This window comes from Scardinius erythrophthalmus (genome assembly GCF_964197995.2).
Source record: "Scardinius erythrophthalmus genome assembly, chromosome: 3".
In the NCBI taxonomy this organism is placed as follows: Eukaryota; Metazoa; Chordata; class Actinopteri; order Cypriniformes; family Leuciscidae; genus Scardinius; species Scardinius erythrophthalmus.
This window is the reverse complement of record NC_138223.1, coordinates 46857040-46872342: the sequence shown is the minus strand read 5'-3', so window position 1 is coordinate 46872342 and position 15303 is coordinate 46857040. Positions and strand designations below refer to the sequence as shown.

At 36.9% G+C, this 15303-nt stretch overlaps 2 protein-coding genes across 3 annotated transcripts; both read left to right on the top strand.

The window, feature by feature from the left end:
• The first annotated feature begins 1318 nt into the window (after positions 1-1318).
• LOC308687666 (CD209 antigen-like protein D) lies at positions 1319-4561 on the top strand. Its single transcript, XM_081360372.1, has 5 exons — positions 1319-1479; positions 1759-1896; positions 1987-2090; positions 3767-3867; positions 4081-4561. Exons 1-5 carry the CDS (start codon positions 1371-1373, stop codon positions 4208-4210), a joined length of 582 nt encoding a protein of 193 aa, XP_081216498.1. The 5' UTR covers positions 1319-1370; the 3' UTR covers positions 4211-4561.
• A 121-nt stretch (positions 4562-4682) lies between these two features.
• asf1bb (anti-silencing function 1Bb histone chaperone) lies at positions 4683-13615 on the top strand. 2 transcript variants are annotated; one of them, XM_081360370.1, is made up of 5 exons: positions 4683-5233; positions 6564-6679; positions 7784-7960; positions 12556-12699; positions 12927-13615. In XM_081360370.1, the coding sequence occupies exons 1-5, from the start codon at positions 5125-5127 to the stop codon at positions 13017-13019; spliced, it is 639 nt and encodes a 212-aa protein (XP_081216496.1). In that variant the 5' UTR covers positions 4683-5124; the 3' UTR covers positions 13020-13615. The 2 variants fall into 2 exon arrangements, with proteins under 2 accessions (XP_081216496.1, XP_081216497.1); XM_081360371.1 differs by lacking the exon at positions 12927-13615 and having other exon boundaries at positions 12556-12894.
• Positions 13616-15303: the final 1688 nt, after the last annotated feature.

The window sequence follows — 15303 nt, the reverse complement described above, 5'->3', positions numbered from 1 at the left end:
CTTTATCGTCTGCTAACATGAACCACAAAATCAACATAATTCATCAACTATCCTACAAGTCATCAAAGAATATACAATACAAAACCTCTAGCTTTGTACAACTTTTAACAAACTTTTTTACAAACCAGTTGATTTAGCAATCACTGCACAACACTTGGACACATGTTTGTAAGAGCACAGCAGACAATGACAACTTTGTCCAAGAACCACAGTCTCACCCTCACATGGCAGAACCATATTTATGGGAATTTTAGAAGACTATTTTGTATTTGTTTATTAAGATTAAAAAAAATTCTCATTATTGCGGCAACCCACGCGATCCGGCGCCTTCTCGTCAGTCTTGTTTTTTCAAGGAAGGAAAGTGGAAAAAACTTATTCTGTTGTTCATTTTCCTCCCTGAGCGATCGTGTGACCTGCTATGGCAGTTCTTGATCGAGCAGTACTGACCAACCATATCGACGTTACTAAAAATCTCAACAGAAAATCTAAACACAGCCTCCAACACATGAATTCACATACAGCGGAATAGGGCGTGATCCTCTCAATATGTCGGCGGACCCATAATGAAACACGGTGTGACGTCACCTTCACATTCCCTATAGGGAGCCAATGCAGTGTTGACAGAACCGGGCTAATATGGTCATACTTCCTGGTTCTGGTAAGAACTCGAGCTGCTGCGTTTTGAACTAGCTGTAGTTTGTTTATTAAGCGTGCAGGGCAACCACCCAGTAGAGCATCACCTTTGTTTATGCTCTATAAACATTAGCATTGTTTAATCCATCTCAGCAGAGGAGATTAAACAACTCCACAAACAGCATTACCTCTTCTCTTCTGTTCTCTATAGTGTGGACTTGTGACCGAGGAATAAGGGTTTCATTTGGGACAGAGCCTTAGAGATGGTGTAGATTTAGTGTGCGTGAAGTGTACTGCGCTATGGACAGTCTTGCACACTTACTTCCCGTCATGTGCACACGCTCTCAAGTGACCAAGACGCAAGTGTGGGTATTTGGACAGACCCAGAAAACATCCCCATCACAGAAGAGCGAGAAAGAGAGACCCGTTTAAGAGTTTGATAATCTTTCTCTGACACAGATCTGCAAACTTTACCGTCATGGTTCTCATTTGTTCTGAAGTGCACGTTCGCATAAAGCATGCTGATCCTTACGCTTCAAAAAAGAAAAAATGGTTAGGATTAAAACCCCAGTGATTACATCATCTGTCACCACTTCTTCATCATGATTTTGTAACCCGTTTTGTCAGAGAAATCACTTCCTGTATTCCTTTTTAGTGTTAGCACTATTTGTGAAACCATGAAATCATTCAACCACAGCTCATCTGTGAACACTTGCTGTCACACATAAGAGTGAAGAATGGATTTAGAGGACATTTATGTAAATGTTGAAAATGATGATATTAAGGACATAACTGGACCTCAAACACAGAATCACAGCCAGGACGAAGGAAAAGATGGAAAGTGCAGTAAGTAGAAAGTTTCATTTGAAGAAGAAATGGTGTTGTTAACTTTTGAGGAATCTTTTTTTCAAAGAACAACATGTCCATATTTCTGCATTTATTAACATGAAGTTGCATATTTAACTGTAGATATTCCACTATGATTATTAATTAATACGTTTTTGTTAAGAAGGCCTGTGTATTGTCTAATGATAAAGGTGGATTTATTTGAGCCTATGTTTCTAATAATATGAATTCTAAGTGAATTGTTGTTAACTGATATATGTGTGTTTCTCTGTTTGTCAGAACGCTGGTGTTTGGTGTTGATGACAGTGTGTCTCGGGCTCATCTGTGTTCTTCTGCTGGTCTTCATCACACTCCAGCACTTCACCATCACAGATTTAGAAGAGACCAACGAGAAACTGAAGAAAGATTCTGGACAAGGTCAGAACAAATCTGTTTTTGTGCAAGTGGTTTCTTTTAAGATACAGATTTGAAAATAGGTGTTTATGTACAAGAATATGTGTGGTCCAGTTTTTTTTTCCATGTCCAACAAGGAGATGAACTGGAATAACAGCAGGCAGTACTGCAGGGATCGAGGAGCTGATCTGGTCATCATCAACACCGAAGAGAAGCAGGTGAGATTGTGTGAGTGTCTGTTGAAGGAGTAGTTTACTTTAAAATGAAAATTAGCCCATGATTTACTCACCCTCAAGCTAGGTGTATATGACTTTCTTCTTTCCAACGAATACAATCAGACTTATGATAAAAAAATAAATGTCCTGGGAGCAGGGTTCTCAAGTCTCACGCATTGGCCGTGAGACACACGCAATTCAACCAGTTCACACGCTCACACGCCACACCGTGTATTTCTCACGCTGAAAAGGCAATGCCAACCAACTTGTCCTACAAGCTTGATATATAACGTTGTATACGAGGCGCGGGCACACAACGTGAAGTTTCCTGCCGCCAGCACGTATCTCGGCCAGATTGCGTTCGTTACTAGGCAACATAGATGCGCAAACACACGGAAGTTGACGGAACATTCTCGGCCACCGTACGTTCGTTACTAGGTAACCAACAACATCGCGCGAACACACGTCGTGATGATGGAGAAGGTAGGTTGGAAGAAAGCTCGTCTAACATTTTTAGGCTAGAACATTTAATATATAGCCCATCGTATAGCCTACATTATTATTGATGCAGTCAAAAAGTCTACAACTACTTTGCAACCAGGCCAGAAGCTTTGGCTCAGTTTGGCTAGCTTACGTTATCTGAAACTAAGGGAAATGTTAGTGGGTATGGGAAGGAATTAAGATGTATTTCTTCATTTTATTTTAAATAAATTCAAATTTATTTATTTTATTTTATTTTAAATTATATATTATACTGTATTAATAGTATTTCTAGTTACAAGGCTACATGCGTATTAAAGCAGAGTGCTCTGGGTAATATATCCTGTCAGAACATACATTAATCATTGCCATTGCATTTGTATTTTTCAAACACAACACAAAACACATTTCATAAGCTGGAGTGTGTACTCTGGTGTACACACACACACAAACACCTTGATAATACTCGAATATGTCATTTGTTCACAATGTCCCACCAGACAATAAATCATTATACCGTTTCGACTAGACACATTCAAAATGCAAAAATATTTGTTTTTCCGAACTGTTTGGAGCAATTTATTATATTTTTGTAATTTTTGTATAGCTTATTTGTAATTTTGAAATATAACATTAAAAAGTATATTTGATGTGATGAATTGCTCTGTCATTTATTAGATTTACCAATTGTTATAATTTCAATTTGTGCTGGTTAATTATGAACAATGGGTAAAATTGGGTGGCGGGGACAGGTGGGGGCGGGGCTCCATTAGGCTCCTCCCCCAACCACATGTGATCTCACTCCAAGCTTTTGATAAAACTTGAGAACCCTGCTTTATAATGGCAGTGCCTTGCAACCAGTAGTTTGAAGCTTTAAAAAGTGAATCCATCCACCATAAAAGTGCTCCACACTGCTCTGGGGGGTTAATAAAGGACTTTTTTTGTGTACGAAAAATATTCATATTTAACATGTTAGAAGATTCTAGCTTCCGGCCAAATGAACATACTCAGTCTACTTACGCCTAAAGCGCAACTTAATATAACTCCGATTGTATTCGTCTGAAAGAAGAAAGTCACATAAACCTGTGATGGGCTTGAGGGTGAGTAAATCATGGGCTAATTTTCATTTTAAAGTGATCTACTCTTTTAATCAATGAGTGAGCGCAATCTCACTTATTCCTGTTTTTATTCACACACAGAAGTTCATAACTTCATTCATCAAGGAGAGAGTGTGGATTGGTTTGTCTGACGAGAACAAGGGCAACTTGACATGGGTGGACAATTCACCACTGAAACAAGGGTAAGACTTAAAACACTTGCTTAAAACCACTGCTTATTAGTTTTAGTCATCATAAAATGTATTATGCTCTTCTTCTCTGCTCTTCCACTTCTGGTTCATCTTCTGTACAAGTTTAGGACATAAACTGCTTGTGATGCTCATAATACGTCATATGTTAAATGGTTAAAACGAATAATTAAACATTTCTTAATAATTCTGACACATTTTATTCAGGTTTTGGGATAGCGGTGAGCCGAATAGTCTTGATGAGAACTGCATTGAACTGGATCCTGGAAGAGACCCGGTGAACAACTGGAATGATCTCCAGTGTTCATGGAAGATAAAATGTATTTGTGAGAAATAGGTTTCATGCAGTCTTGTCATGCTTTTACTTCTATTATCTTATGGAATCAATCGTATTTTGATCACATGATTCATTATTAAGATTCCTGTCTTTCAAAACTGTCAGTTTATTTCATCATGAACTGTTTTCATGTGGAATTCTGCACTTTATCTGACGTGTTCATGTGTTGCTCCATCACAAGCATATGACCATATTCGAGCTGTTTTCGTGATGAGCCTCCTTTGTTAGTCAGAAATGTTGAGGAAAAAATCACTTTACACAGAAGGTAAAGTCTCCCAGATTCACCCAATTATTCTGATATTGAGTGTCTGCGAATTGCTTCTGTTTTAATAAAATGTTCACTTGCCGATTATCACCGCATTTTTGTTTTTATTTCATATTGAATGATTGTGTAGGATCTGCTTTATTGTGCTGTAGAGATTTCCTCCAGTCCAGCAGGTCGCAATAAAGAGCAGATTTATCCCACTAAAGTGATCAGAGAGGAAGAAGAAGACATCAGATCCACAGCACTTGCTTCTGTCATTCAGTGTGTCTTTGCTGCATCTAGAGACGTTTTTTCCCCTCAGGATTAAGGGGAAAGGACGGATTTTGATTATTTCATTTGGTTATTTAAAACCATGTTCATGCTAATCCTGCACTAAATGATATGCTCTTCAAGATGTTCCAGCAATAAGTAAAAATGGATGTATGGCGACCGTCAGATTAGTTTAGAAGAGAACTAATAACCCCACCAAGAGAAAACCCTGCTTCTTCACCTGCAACAGTTGAGGTCCTTTGTGTGAAGAATCATCTTGACTCTGCTTTCACACTCCCGCTGGATTTACCTCAGACGTCCAGTGATTCGGGCAGTTTTTAAGAGGATCTCTTCCGTAAACACAAGGCCGATTTCTGTGGATCAGACCCTGTGAACCATCATGGCCAAAGTGCAGGTGCTAAACGTGGCTGTTCTGGATAACCCCAGTCCTTTTGGAAACCCGTTTCAGTTCGAGATCACGTTTGAATGCATGGAGGACCTACCTGAAGGTGAGAGATTTCACAAATCAACACTATTTAAACACGAACTTGGTAATTACTGAGTTACATAGTCGAATACCGACGGCTTTAGAAGCATTTTTTGCCGAAGCATTTTTTGCAGAATCATTATTCCTTAAACGGCGCGAATAATTCGAATAGACATGGTGATTTTTACGCGGGAAAAGTCTTATTGTCAGTTGTTAATGTTCACGCGCTTAATATTTTGGCGCCGGCGGGGAGTTCGATGACAGCGCGAGGCCGCCCCTCCTTCGCTGATTGGTCTGATTGTGGACCAATGTATTTGTGCTGGCTTTGATTGGTTTGAAGTTACGACGTCACGTGTCGGGAAACGCTATGGAGATTTGCGAGCTATGATTCGTTTACTGGAATTAAATTCGGTTCTATTACTGAAATACATTTTATTTTATAAACACAAATAATCGTAGACTCTTGAAGTTATTTGTTAGCCTCTTTCATTTGTTTGGTAAATTGTATATCCATAATATGCAAAAATGTACACTCTTAAACGCTAGTCTTGTAGAGTTTGAAAACATTTTTCAATCCCAGACTTGTAAATTATACCAAATATTTTTTTTGGACACTACAGTGATACCTAATCCGTTTTATTATTTATCTATGTATGTATATAAGTATAATGTAATGTTATTATGCCATTATATTCTGTGCAACTATTTGTTGCACGTACAATCAAAATATTGTGCAGGATTTATTTAGTCTCTTTTTTTAAATTTGTTTTCAATTTTAGTTATGCCTTCTGGACATTTTTACCTTTTCTCAACATTTGAATTATCATAGTTAAAAAAGAGCAACATTGGGCATGTTTCCACACAGATTTTCAAATAAAAAAGAGGAAAACATTTGATTCAATTGTTTTCAGTTATAGCCACCACCTTAACAGTGATTATGACACTTAATGGCCAAACAAAATGCTCATTAAAAGTTGTTGGCATCAATTTGTAGGCCAAACCCTGAAGGCCAATTCACCTTTTAAGAATAGCAGTTTTTTGAAAAGTGAGATAAGGTTTTTGGTTAACATTAGGGTAATACATTTTGTTCTACAAATACAAAACCTCAAATAATACTCCTGATATCATAACTAAATATAAAACACAAAATACAAATATAATGAACACAAAGCTTGTCCAATTCGTCAAGCCTGTAAACCCACATCCTTGTGGTAATTTTGCACTAAATGCTCAATTTGCTTACAGCTGTTTTTACCACTGAACATCCTCTCTTGAGTTCATTGTATTGGAAAGACCTTGTGCAAATGTGAAATTTGAATATTTATAATAGCTTATCCCTCTGTTTCTCTCAGATCTAGAGTGGAAGATCATCTACGTGGGCTCTGCAGAGAGCGAGGAGTACGACCAGGTTCTGGACTCGGTTCTGGTCGGCCCGGTTCCTGCTGGGAGACACATGTTTGTGTTTCAGGTGGGCTGAAATACTTCTTCCTGGTTCGGTGCAGTTTGATCATCTTCCATCTCAGCTCTAAGCCCTATAATAATACCTTCTTGGTAAATAAATTGCAGTGCACTCACTGCCACCTAGAGATGCATTGAGAAAATACAATGTGAATTTGAAGCAAAGTGCACAAATTGGATTAAAGAGGAATTTTGAGATTTGTCTCAGTTCCAAAAAAGTGCTAAACAATGAAACATTTTACCACTTAGTTCTTGGCCAAATTAATATGTAAATTCAACTGTCCATATCCATGCCTAGATGAGTCCCTAAGAAGTCAGTGAGGTTGTGCTTTGTTTGTGATAAGACTATCGGGCAAGTTTATCTCACCGAATACACAGGTTATTTTCTGTTATTTTTAGGGCTGTTACAATACATTTTGTCCCAATATCGCAATACAAAAATGCATCAATATGTATTGTGTATATAGTCCACCCAAAATGAAAAATACTGTGTGAAAAAGTTTTAAAATAAAGGTATAATTATGCAATAGGGGAATATATGTGGGTCCTGATAATGCCAAATGTCTTATGTTACCAGTAAAAAGTCTACATTATTTTAAATTTATGTGGTCAGTGACAGTGCGCAAGAATATTCATCTAAAATAATTCTGTGCATTGGGTGTCCAGCACCAAGTCCAAGCCTATTCATTTACACGCAATGTAAAGCCAAATTTAGTATTTTAAACAACAGTACACTTTTTGTTAACCTTTTACCATATGTCTTGGAGTATCGCAATAATATGGTATCGAGAGTTCAGTATCGTGATATGTATCGAATCGTGACGTGAGGGTATCGTTATTTTCAGTGTGTACTGTATTGATCTTTTGCAAACAGTTGAATGCATCATTATAATCAACTCAGATTATTCTTTTAGGGTTGAAAAGGGGGCTGAAAATTTCTGGTAATTTTCCAGAAACTTTCCCAAAAATCCTGGACAGTTTCAGAAAATTCTAGACAGTTTCTGTAAACTTTGCAACCCTAGACAAAGGGGCGTTTGTAGTAGATATCATGTTTTTTAAGGAAGGCATCAGAGTGAAGGACGAGTTTCTCTCTCTCTCTTGACGTGATTGACAGGCGGACGCTCCAAACACTGGGTTGATCCCTGAGAGTGATGCGGTGGGCGTGACCGTAGTGCTGATCACATGCACCTATCGGGGGCAGGAATTCATTCGCATCGGCTACTATGTCAACAATGAGTACACAGAACCCGAGCTACGGGAAAACCCCCCGGTCAAACCCGACTACACACAGGTGAGAGATTACATTCAGAATGAGCTTCAGCCGCTAATATTACAGCACACACACACACACATAAAAGAGTAGGATTCCACAAATTATGGTTATAATGCTGTTGAAAACTGAATGTACACAAACTAAAGAGTCAAATTAAGACTTTTATAAAATAAAGCAATAAGCCCCTTGAAGCCGTGTTTTACAGTGAGTTTAGAACAGCTCTGGGGCGTTGTTAGACTCGAGATAAACCCCCTTATCTGTTCTAAATCCACTCTAAAACGGGGCTTCAAGGGGCTTATTGCTTTTATAAAACGGAAAAATATTCATTTTAATATTTATTTTATTCATAAAATAAACACCAGCAACAAAAAAATGTAACGTTATAACACATTTATTCCTCCGCCAAGCAATGTAGTTCCACAGAGGTTGCTAAGCAACACATACAGCAACAAAGAATCACAAACGGCAGTTGCGCAGTAACACTAATGTAATGCGGTCACAGGTGTGTGTTTGTCGAGTAATTTACAACCGCTTCGAACGCGGCTCAACCAATCAGAATCAAGGACTGGAACTATCCGTTTCATAATACTGTTGTGATATTAAATGTCTTAAAGGTTTATTGATTTGCTAAATAATGAGCCATTATCTCAATATTTATAATCATTAGCTATGTCTTCATCCAAAGTTGCGATTTTAACTTGCAGTGTTGCATACAACATTTGAAGTTGAATAGTCGATGAGAACAAAATCATCACTTCCTGATAAACTGTCGCCAAATATCACTAAGAAAAGTGTTAGTTGCTGCAGTTGGAGAAGCCACTGTTGGTCTTCTTTCATACATAAATGAAACTCAGTAGAGCGTTTGTGGGCAGACGACACCGTTACGTCACTTGCAGCTGCGCACACATCGCGGCGGCAGAAAAACAGTGGTAACAAGTGGAGGAAAATGGGTAAAATCTAGGAAAAAATAGGATGTCAGAATCAAAATGCATAAAAAGATGCTCTTAATTATAATAATAGTACAATAATATTCACATATGCAGTTTAGGGCTGTCACTTTTTATTCGATATTCGAATATGCATTCGAACATGACGTGAAACATCCGAAATCGAACTATAAATAAACTATCCGTTTTTTAAAGTGCCATGTTTTGCGCATTTTTTACAGTCTATGATAGACCGTTTGTTTTTTATTTTATTGTTTGCCATCTCATCCAGTAGCGGCCGCTCTAAACGTATTGTAGCGTAGGCCCGTCACCAAATCAAGCGAATAATAGCCAATAGCCAGCTTGTTTTGAGAATGGAAGATAACGACAAGACTTAAGATACCGCGCTGTAATTCCTGCCTATTACACACACACACGACCCACAGAAAAGACACGCGTCAGTATCGAGTTCTCTTTCGGGCTTGAACAAACCATAACACACAAATTATGCCAAATGTCCATTTTGTCGAGTGTCCTCATAAGAGCAGTCTTAAATTATTTAAATAAACTCTTAAATGAACATAGAGAAGTGACAAAAGTGACAGCCCTAATGCAGCTCAATGGTGGCATAATGTATTAGCCCTACATTTACAGCATGAAATAATAATTAACCTGCCATTTTATCACAAATTCTGACATTTTCTTGCAATTGTGAGTTTATATCTCTTAATTCGGACTTTATAACTTCATCATTTATAACAGTTGTGAGTTTATATCACAATTTTCAGGAAAAAAAGTCTAATTTGCAGGATATAAACTCACAGTTCTGAGGAAAAAAGACAGAACAACGAGTTTATATCAATTCTGAGATATAAACTTGAAATTATCTTTTTTATTCTTCCATAGAGGCCATTATTCTGAACCACTTTGACGACAGATTTTGCTCAGGCTTTTCAGAACGACCTTTTCAGATGCTCATCGAGGAGTTTATTCAGTAAATGTGCTTCCATCGTAGTTTATGTGCATGTTTTCTTATCCGATAGATAACACATTTACCCGCATCTATTGAGTGCACACGTTTTATTTATGCACATTTTTTTTTAAATGCGATATCTCAAAATGCACATAAAAATAGGTGACTAGAAACCAAATATTAACAGCAAGAAGTAAAATTTTAATAAAATTATTAAAGCATATTTTACACAGATTTTTCCGAATGTGCACAAAAAATGTATATAATGAATTATATACATCAATATAACAATAAATATAGATATTAATATATAATATATGAAGAGTTCAGATGCAAAAGCCTCTTAAGTGCCATCTGAAATTTTCTTCTAGAATGATCATTTTTATCAAGCTTGTATATTTAAGTTCAGTAATTTCACTTAAATGACAATTAATAGGTCATTTTCATTGCCATTTAAGTGAAATTACTGAATTTATATACAAGCTTCATAAAAATTATCATTTTAGAAGAAAATTTCAGGTGGCACTTAACTCATCTGAACTCTTCATATTTATATTGAAATTATGAATTTTTACAGGAATATGGGAAGCAGGAATACAGATGTGAGTTTAGACACTCATACACATGATGCATGTTATATATTGAGAGTGTGTTTGTGTAACACAGATCTGCTGCATCTGAAATGTGGTAATGCCGGCCAGATCAAAGAGGCAGGTGGTGGCCGCTAATAGCCCAGTATCGTTTATAATTCATTAATTCTGCTAAACCATTCCGGATCACTGCCATTGTGCGTGTTGTTCCCGAATCCCGTATTTCCATTAATCCCATTCTGTTGTGAAGTAAGAGATTCTAAAGCCATTCAATGAATATGTAAAACTCATTTGACACATAAAGCAGGAGAATGGGAAACAGACACCACTACTGAGATATCACTTAATATTAATATATTGGTAACAGTTTACAATTAGGTTTCCATTTGTTAAAGGGATCATGACATGGATTTTTAAAATTATTTTAATATGTTCCTTGAGGTGTACTAATAATGTTCAAGTGTTTGTACAAAAAAACCCCCAAACAAATATATCCGAAAACTTTTTTTCAACCCTCGTTCTGAGCCTCTGTCTGAAATGATCAGTTTTTAAGGCGCGGCTCCTTTAAGGCTGGCCAGTAAACGCCCACTGTTATGATTGGCTGACGTCACTGCATAGGAAACAGTATTAACACCCACTCGCTATTGCATGCGAGTCAGTGTTTTAAAAACATGATCTATATAAAACCGTCTTTTACAGACAAAGCGGTTTGTAATGCAGCGATTACATTGTGGCTCGTTCACTAAACAAAATGCTCCGAACAAACATATAATCCTCCAATGTGATTCTGGACGCCACTCAAATAAAGCATCCACTTGTTTCCGACACTGGATCCTCTGAAGTCTGTACAGAGATTCAAACCAGCTGTTTAAAATGGACGCGTCAAAGCAAACGTTCTTTCACTCTTCCAGTTGTCACCAGACTAGAGCGTTGAGTACGTCAGAAACTGAACACACATCTGTAAACTGTCAGTCATTATAATGGCAAGTGTCAGCCGTTAAGTGACTGAGTGCCAGTGGGCGGGGCCTATGATGTGATGATGTAAAACTATTGGTTGATGTCTTGCTCTGGAGGCGGGCATATGCAAATATATTTCCCGCCATATCCAAACAAGCTGCTTTTTTTTTTAGATTGATCAAATAAACGCTTTGTTTATAATGAGGAGGATGTTTTAAGCTTTGAAAATTGCAGGATGATTGAACGGTACAAATACCTCTGTTATGGCGAATCTGATTTGTCATGACCCCTTTAACTACATTAGTTACCATGAGCTAACATTCAAACATTTATGTTAATGTTAATTTCAACATTTACTAATGCAGTATTAAAATCAAAAGTTGTATCTGTTAATATTATTTAAGGGACCTCAGCTCACATAAATAAACAATGAACAGATGTATTTTAATTATTGCTCATTGTTAATGTTAGTTAGTGCATTAACTGCACTCTAAAAAAACAATGGGTCAAAAACAACCCAATTTGGGTTGTTTTCAACCCAAGGGCTGGGTAAATATAGGACAGAACACATGTCGGGTTAATTTTACCCAGCGAATTGGGTTGTTTTTTCATCCTCTAAACTAAAAAAAAAAAAAAAACTCCACACAACCACTGGTTTGCATGATAATCCCTTTATTTTTTGATCATATTTTACAGTATAGCATAATTGATATTGTTGATTTGCATAAAATTAAACGAATTTATAGATACAAAAAGCGTACCTGCATTTTACTGAAGACACGCACCAATTTGACAAAGCTTTACTGCTCTCTCTTGAAGAGGTTGCAAAAAGCCTGCGATAAATAACTCAACCCCTGGGTTGTTACGTCTGACCCAGGATCTGGGTAACACAAAAACTACCCAACCGCTGAAAAAATAACACTGAAAAAATTACACAAAAAATTTACCCAAAATGCTAAAGCCAGGATTTAGGTAGAAAAAATAACCCAACACTCTTTTTTTTTTTTTTAGAGTGTAACGTTAATGGGACCTTATTGTAAAGTGTTACTAATATATTACATTTTAAGGAATAGTGTTAGCAGTGAGTCTTTAAAATGTAACACTGACAAATCATTATTCTTTTTGAGGTTTCATCATGTTTTTTTTTTTTTTTGCGCCGATCCGCAGCTTCAAAGGAACATCTTGGCGTCGAACCCTCGGGTGACCCGTTTCCACATTAACTGGGAAGCAACGATGGACAAGATGGAAGATTCGGAGAATGTAGACCCCGCCCCCAACACCATGCTCCCGCCCACTTCCATGCCCGGCAAAGCCCCGCCCCTCGGACTCATGCCCGACAACTCCATGGACTGCTTATAGAACTGACACACAACAACAACCTCATTCATAAAGTAATAAATGTGTTGTCTTGTATTTATACACATACATGTTCTCTCAGTTGTGATTGGACACAGTCAGGGACTTCTCAGGCCTTTTCTTGCACTTCCTGTCTCGAACAGCAGGGGGTGGGGCCTACAACATCGGGGCGGGGCCTGCAGCAGTGGGCGGAGCCTACAGCACCAGCAGACATGGACTGTTTCTTCAGTTTTCCTCTGGTGCGCATCACTAGTGGAAACATGTTCAGGTCATGAAAACATGTTTCAGTCACATTTCTCTACACAGTTAAAAAAAAAATCATATTTAGCTTAAATACAATGAAGCATTTTTTGGATTTCTTTACAAATATTTCCCCAATTTTGTCTTCATTATAATTCAAAACAAGCTCATTTTCATCACTGCAATGCAAAAAATTATCATAAACCATTTTATTGATGCTATAATAATAATAACTGATTGTTATAAATTGTAAATGTAAATGCATAATGATAGTGTGGATACTGTAATAAATCACCAAGGAGAATAATAATAGTAACATCTGTAAGCTTGGTTTTTCTTTTAATTCTGGAGTGAAATGTGACTGACGTGTTTCTGTGAGATTCACGCTGTGATTCTTTACGGTCAGAAATCAGCAACTTTTCCGGGAGTGTTTCTCTCGGATGCGATCGGAACTCCTCACAAATCCAACTCGGTTTCTGTTTCGTTGGAGTGAGATTATTTAGAGAAGTATTTTGGTTTTAATCTAAATGCCTGGTTTATATTGGTACTTTTTGTTGCCTTCTTTTTCTTCTCATGTGATTTTTGTTCATGAAAAGTCTTCGCCTGAATAAATATTAACTTTTGTCTTTGTAAAGCTGTCTTTTGGTTTTCTCTGCATCCTCTCGCTCTTTCATACGGATACACACCCTGTGTGTGTCTTTTTATGATGTTGCTAGGCAACAGCTATTAGAGATGGCACTTTGGGCTGCTCCACCTTTGATCCACACATCACATCAGACAACTACTCTTCCTTTCATCCCTCCATCCCTCCTCTCTTCTCTGTCCTCTGATGTGTGTGTGGAAATATGCAGACTGTGGGTCAGAAGGGGCTGTGGACGAGAGTCAGGTGACGCCCACATCATAATGTGCATTCAGGAATTCATATTTACCACTCATGAGCAGAAACTTATAAAGCTTCAGAAAATACAACATTTTTGAGAGTCTTTTTGCTTTGTTTAAAAAAAAAATTCAGGATGACTGCAGTTTACAGTACAAGGACCAACAGGGCAGTGCTTTAGTATTGAGATTGTATATATATATACATACATGCATATATATATATGTATATATATATGTATATGTTTGTGTGTTTCCCATTTTATTTTAAGTTAAAGTTTTAATTTAAGGTTTTAGTAAAAAAAAAATAGATATTTCTTTTAAATAGGTACATCAAGTTATTGTAGTACATCAAATTAAACTAAATAAAAATGAGAAATGTTGCTGAAATAAATATCAATTTAAAGGTACACTTTGTAACTTTTGGCCGGTGGTTAAAAAAACTGCATGCATTTTGCGGAAGAACATTGTTTCTGTTGTGCTTCGGCTCTGCATGACTGTGTGCATGAATATGAGCCTTCACAATAGATCATGCTTTACAGAGAGATACATGTAGGGGTGGGAGATATTGACAAAAATGGATATCTCGATATTTTTTTCCAATATCTCGATATCGATATTCAGACGATATTTTTGCCATCCTTCAAAGAAATGTGTGCAAACTGGCAAAGAAGGTCCAATTGGTCTTTTGACTTGCTGCATTTGACCTATGTAGGCTATAGAAGAAACAATAAAGGAGCTAACTAAACAGAATCTGAGGAAGCCCCTATCTTTTTCCACCTACAAAAAAAAAAAAAAAAAAAAACGGAACTAGGCACCTTTTGCAACAGTGATTATTAAATCAAACAACAATATTGTTGATGATAAATTCAAAGTAAAAAAAAATTTTTTTCAAAACGCTATAAATCCATCCATTTTTTCCCCAAAACGCTATAAATCCATCCACCCCCCCCCCAAATAAAAATTGATGGTTTGTCTTTAAAAAAAATTCTTTTGTCTTTTATTTTTCGTGTTTGCATTTATGAGGAAAAAACAATATTACATGTCAGTTCTCCATTATGGACGCGAGTGCTCTGAAAGCGGCAAAAAGACTAAAGACTTTCAAACTTTCACAGAGACCTCAAAAAAAGCCAGAACAAAAGCCAAAACAACCAAACAAAAACCAAAACAAAAAGCACAAAGCCTTTCTTTAAGACGAATTTCGTTTTGTATTAATTGTATCTTAATTTTAATCATTTTTTCATTAACCAATTTCCTGGATTAATACATTAAAATTAAATATAATTAAAGCTGCAAGCAGCATTTATCGGGGTTCAAGCTATTAAGGCCTTTAAGGGGTTTTAAGCACAAAAGCATCAAAAGTTATCAGGTTTTATTTAGCATGTAACCACTGACATAATAGATGGAAAAGACCATTTACAGCCAATACAGGCAATGTACCAT